Source organism: Dendrobates tinctorius, unplaced genomic scaffold, assembly GCF_039654945.1.
Source record: "Dendrobates tinctorius isolate UK_male_01 unplaced genomic scaffold, ASM3965494v1 ptg000062l, whole genome shotgun sequence".
In the NCBI taxonomy this organism is placed as follows: Eukaryota; Metazoa; Chordata; class Amphibia; order Anura; family Dendrobatidae; genus Dendrobates; species Dendrobates tinctorius.
Genome location: NW_027361730.1, coordinates 22,944,915 through 22,950,914, shown reverse-complemented (window position 1 = coordinate 22,950,914; position 6,000 = coordinate 22,944,915). Strand labels below are relative to the sequence as shown.

The 6,000-nt window shown below is 43.7% G+C and overlaps 1 protein-coding gene across 1 annotated transcript in view; it reads right to left on the bottom strand.

The window, feature by feature from the left end:
• Positions 1-330: 330 nt before the first annotated feature.
• The window catches only part of DAPK2 (death associated protein kinase 2), a 162,568-nt gene continuing 156,898 nt past the window's right edge, over positions 331-6,000 (bottom strand). The window contains exon 12 of the mRNA XM_073579380.1: positions 331-839. Within this exon, the coding sequence (XP_073435481.1) occupies positions 759-839 (81 nt within the window). The 3' untranslated portion in view covers positions 331-758. The remainder of the gene's footprint in view (positions 840-6,000) is intronic.

Genomic DNA, 6,000 nt, shown 5'->3' with positions numbered 1-6,000 from the left:
AGGGTACACATGAATTGGCCAATTTATGCTCTTAGCATTCTCAAATTTCATATTTTCTAGTGCATAATGCAATTCCGATTTCATGTATTTCATATTTGCATGCTAAAGGGCTACAGAGTGCTACTTTATTTTGTTGGCTATATATGGAGATGGCTTCTCCTAGTAAGCACCTGTTCACACATGATTTTTGCTTGGAAGTACGAGTCAGTCTTTTGATGTTTATATTGATAACCTAAGTCCTGAACATCCCCTTTTAGTAATATTGACCAGTCATTCGAAAATAAACCAGTCCAGAAGGCGAGCTTTATGGCAGACAATTACACAGAGATGTCTTAATGCAGGTTTTCTGTATTTACACATTTAAAAGCATTGTCAACTATTAAAAATAATGTAACAAAGAATAACATTTCTACATAGAAATACTTTCAAAGTGACATTAATGATGCCATCCATAGTAATAAAACTACTTGTATGTGCCCATTTACTTTGTTTACTAGAGCAGGGAAAACACTGTAATGTAAGCATTTCTGCTCGTACAAGTCCTTTATAGTTAATTTGTGCAGGTGAACATAGAATATGCAATTATGGTTTCTTGAACCACATTGTCTCCTGTGGGGAAGTACTGTAAATATTAAAAGTGCAGTATGAATTGGAGCATATCAGCCAGTACATCTGAATGCACAGCATCCTGCATTGTCCATAAGCATGGGCACTGGCTGCTCCTCCGCCTCCAAACTCCAGCTCCACAGGCAAGCTTCTCAAGATATGCTGCTTCTCCTTCTGCTCTGAATCACTGGTCTTCTTTCTGTGTTATCCTCGACATCACTTTCACAGTTTCTCTTTAATGAAAGATACAAGAACATAAATTCAAATATATAAGATTGGATATTTTTCATGTATCTTCTGCCATTATAATGAATGCTGTTATTCTACTATTGTTACTTTATATAAATCTCTATTTGAGTTAATGACTGTTGATGACGTCCCCCATGTAACCATTGCTAACTACTGGGGGGGAGGATCCGGAAAACATACAACTTAATATTTTCAAACACTTCAGTTAATAAATGATCATTTATTGTTAAACCCAAATATGTTTGGGCTCATAATAAGGATGATTTGAGTATAACCTACTGGGCTTGGCAACCCCTTATTTACAGAAAATATATCCTTGAACTGTTCTGAGCCAGTGAACTAGCTGGCCACACTAGTTATGAGGTGCCATGTTGTTTTCTGTTTGTCATTGGCCCTTTAAGTGACTGCCATTTATTGTAGAATACCTGCACACTGCCCTGAGGAGTAACAGTGGAACAGGCAAATGTTCTTGTTATGTCATATTCACTGTTAAAACTTTTTACCTCAATCTTAAAGTCTAACTGCAAATCCTTGTATCACAATTTGTAGGCCATGTCCGTTCTTTACTGCGCCAACCTTGAGATAGGGACTTTATTGGGGTCAAAAGCCACACACAAAAACTGACTAATTTACAGGCTATTGCACAGCAGCACTGTGTGTGCTGTATAGACAGACTCAGACCTCCATGTTCTTGGGGAAAAATGCATGCATCATCTATAGCCACTGAAATTGGTGGCAGAGATAGGGTCCATTCTCGATCTAGTGCTTGAGAAGTAGTAAGATCAGGGGCGGATATATCATTGTTGCAACCTGTGCAGCTGCACAAGGGCTCAAGAGTTAAGAGGACCCATTTCCACATTCAAAGTAGGTGAAATTTGCATTATGATGAGCTACTGGACTGTAAAGGGCCCATATAACGTTCTTGCACAGGGGCCTTTTTCGGTCGGCCAGTGAGTAAGATAACCATAACTCTGCAGCAGTTGAGACAAAGGAATCCAGAAAGTGACTTTATGGCTTACTGATGCTATTTTACTTTAAGGGCTCCTCCAGAATAGAAAATAAATAACTAAAATAATTGTTATTATAAATAAAATTCCTAAATATCTTTATTTCGCAAATTAAATAAATTGTGTCAAGGGATGTAATCATTATAAACATCAAAATGGTTGTCGTCTTTTACACTGACAGAAATCAGTCTTAGGCTGGAGTCAGATGAGTCTATACCGTAGCATTGGATGTGAGAGCATGGGATGCGATGTGCTAATGACCCTCGGCTCCAGCTCTGCTGCAAGCGTGATCCGGGTGTCAGTGCTCTGTGCTCCAATCCTATCGCATGAGATAATAGCAGCACAGGTGCGTAGGAGACGGAAAAAGTAATTTCTCCATTCCCTCCGTAGCGTATCCCGGTGTATATCGGAGTGCACTGGGATGACATCCAAGTGCAGTCCAATGTTTCGCTCGCACCCATAGACTTGTATGGGTGCTTGTGAGCTGAGTCTCACTGCCAATGGCAGCATGCTTCCGAATCGGCATGAGAAAATAATCGCAGATCTGAGCTGCCCCATAGTAACACTGGGCCGAGTGACATGCCATGTTTTATCGCATAGCAGTTGGCCGTATTATATGCTCATGTGACCCTGGCCTTAGAATGCTGAAGGAGTTGGCTGTTTCATCTTGTTAGTCAGCTTTCTTCACAAACTGCACTTTTGTCCATAAATTGGCTGCTGATGGAGGAGCATGCGAAAAGACTAGTTCATCTGCCTCTTACGACAGTAAAACACCTCGCATGAGAAAGTCGTGTTTCTATTGGAACAGACTGACTGACTACATGCTTTTCCATAAACTAAAATTTTATGGACAGAAGTGCTTTATTTGTGAGGAAGGATGCACGAACAAGGTAAAGTGGACAACCCCTTTAATTTGATAAGAGTTAAAAGAATGTGCAGTAGTAAACTTTGTTGTGTGACCTGGAGATAGCTTGATACAACATGGTATAGGAAATCTATAATTCATAGCAGCCACTTTTTATTTAGATATGAAGGGTGCTCAGCAGTAGGAGCAGCCTATTCTTACCTCTGCACCCCTGGTATCTTCAGATAGACAGGGTGGACAGCAGTGTGAGCAGCCTCTTACTTCAGCCACCTAGTAATTCCAGTACTAGGTCACAGACATGGTGGACAGCAGTGTGAGGAGCCTATTCTTACCTTTGCATCCCTGGTATCTCCTGTATTAGATCAGACAGACACGGTGGACAGCAGTGTGAGCAGCTTCTTCTTACCTCTGCACTCCTGGTATTGCCAGTATTATATTAGAAAGGCATGGTGGACTTTTTACCTAAGCAACTCAGGTATTTCCAGTACAAGGTCATGCAGACATGTGGACAGCAGTGTGAGCAGACTCTTTTTACCTCATCACCTTTGGTATCCTCATTTTTAGATCAGACACACAGTGTGGACAGCAGTGTGAGCAGCCTATTCTTACCTCAGCACTCCTGTATCTCCAGTAATAGATCATAAAATCTAGAGGGAGGACATCATCCTACATGAAAAGGAGGAGGTCAGAGCTCTCTACTGCACAGTGTCAGTCACTTGTTCTACTAAATTTCTACAGATTTCTGTCAGTGTAACGGCTAATGGCCATTTTAATGCACAATGTTGTTTACTTTCCAAGAGCAAACAAGTTATTTCCTGATTAAAGTGTTAACGAGCCTTTTCTTCCACTGTAGAAATCTTAATAGACAAAGTATTTTTAAAGCCTGAGAAAATGAATAAAGTAAAGGCTAAAAACAAATTCTGCATCATTTCAAGGAACATTCACTAACAGACCAGAAGATGTGTGGGTGTTTTTCATTTCTTGAGTAATTAGAAATAGTTTATGATACACTTTTTAATGAGGCACTTTTGGGCAAAAGGCAGTTACGTTTTTCACACTTGGGAAGGCATATACAGTAAGTGTAAAAACTTCCATAAAAAAACAGAAATTCCCTTATCGCCTTCTATAGTTTACTCTAGAACAATCTGTCCAAAAGCAGATGCAGACAGAAGAGGCGCCTGTAGAAGAACAATATATGGGCCCTTTGCAGTCCAATAGCTCATCATAATGCACAATTCCCCCAGCAGCAGGATTTTGCCGGTGCAGTAACTGAACCCTGCGTCCAAGATGCAGGGTTCAGTTACACTCTATTGCTGTGCGGGACCGGGCCCGCATGGCCATAGTTAAAGCTGCCAGCCAATAGGAGGCTGGCAGCTGACGTCAGCGCGCACGTCGCCGGCGTCTGACGTCATCGTCATTCGCTGGTGAGTGCGCGCTTTCAGCCTGGAGGGAAGATCACTCACCACAGAAGCGCGGCAAGGTAAGGAGAAAGCTTTTTATTTTTTATTTTTATTGAAAGCGGCAAGCCGGCAGGATGGAGACCAGTGTCCATCCTGCCGGGGGGGCACAATAGAGATGGGACAGAATGGAGACAGGGGGCAGGATGAAAGATATAGAGGTATGATTGGAGACACATGGGGAATGATTGAAGACACAGGGGGCATGATTGGAGGCACAGGGGGCAGGATTGGAGACACAGGGGGCATGATTGGAGACACAGGGGACAGGATTGGAAACACAGGGGGCAGAATGGAGACACAGGTGGCAGGATTGGAGACACAGGTGGCAGAATGGAGATACAGGGAGCATGATTGGAGACACAGGGGGCATGATTGGAGAAACGGGGCAGGATTGAAGACACAGGGGGCAGGACTGGAGACACAGGGGGCAGGATGAAAGATATGGGGGCAGAATTGGAGACATGGTGGCAGGATGAAAGATATGGGGCAAGATTGGAGACACGAGGGCAGGATTGGAGACACGGGGCAGGATGGGAGAAATGGTGGCAGGATGAAAGCTATGGGGGCATGATTGGAGACACAGGGGACAGGATTGGAAACATAGGGGGCAGAATGGAGAAACAGGTGGCAGGATTGGAGACACAGGTGGCAGAATGGAGATACAGGGGGCATGATTGGAGACACAGGGGGCATGATTGGAGAAACGGGGCAGGATTGAAGACACGGGGCAGGACTGGAGACACAGGGGGCAGGATGAAAGATATGGGGGCAGGATTGGAGACATGGTGGCAGGATGAAAGATATGGGGCAGGATTGGAGACATGGGGGCAGGATTGGAGACACAGGGGGCAGGATGGGAGACATGGTGGCAGGATGAAAGCTATGGGGGCAGGATTGGAGACATGGTGGCAGGATGAAAGATATGGGGGCAGGATTGAACACATGGGGCAAGATGAAAGATATGGGGGCAGGATTGGAGATATGGTGGCAGGATGAAAGATATAGGAGCAGGACTGGAGACATGGTGGCAGGATGAAAGATTTAGGGGCAGGATTGGAGACTTGGTAGCAGGATGAAAAATATGGGGGCAGGATTGGAGACATGGTGGCAGGATGAAAGATATGGGGGCAGGATTGGAGAACAGGGGGCAGGAATGGAGACACAGGCAGGATTGGAGACACAGGGGCCATGATTGGAGACACATGGGGCATGATTGGAGACATGGTGTGGGATGTAGACAGATGGGGCATGATGGGAAGATCATATGGGGCAGAATGGATACTCATGAGGGCAGGATGGGAGAACATAGGGCTGGAGCCAGGAATGACACACACGAGGGCCGGGATAGGGGATATTATTACCATAGGGGCTAATTAAGGGATATTATTATTGCAGTGATGTATTTATTTTATTTTTGAGTATACTGTTTTAAATGGGGAGGCGATCCTGTTACTGTGCAGAGTGATACTATGTTGCCTTTTTTTCTTCATTTGGTGTAGTGTAGAAGTTGGGAAAAAAATAAGTAATGTGTTCTGCAAGCGGTGCTCTAGATATCTGTTATTTCCTGCAGAGACGAGCACTGGCTGTTAGAAGTGACGTTGATCTGTGCTGGATGAAGATGAAAGACTTCACTTAGAGGCGTCACTGTTGAGTCAGTGTGTTACCTATACACTGATACTATACACTGTATACTATATACAGCAGTCCTGTGTAAAATGTCACCAGTGATCACTGTATTACCTTTACACTGTCAGTGCATACTAAGTACAGATCTCCTGTGTATAATGGCACATATGGTGATATTAGTATTGTG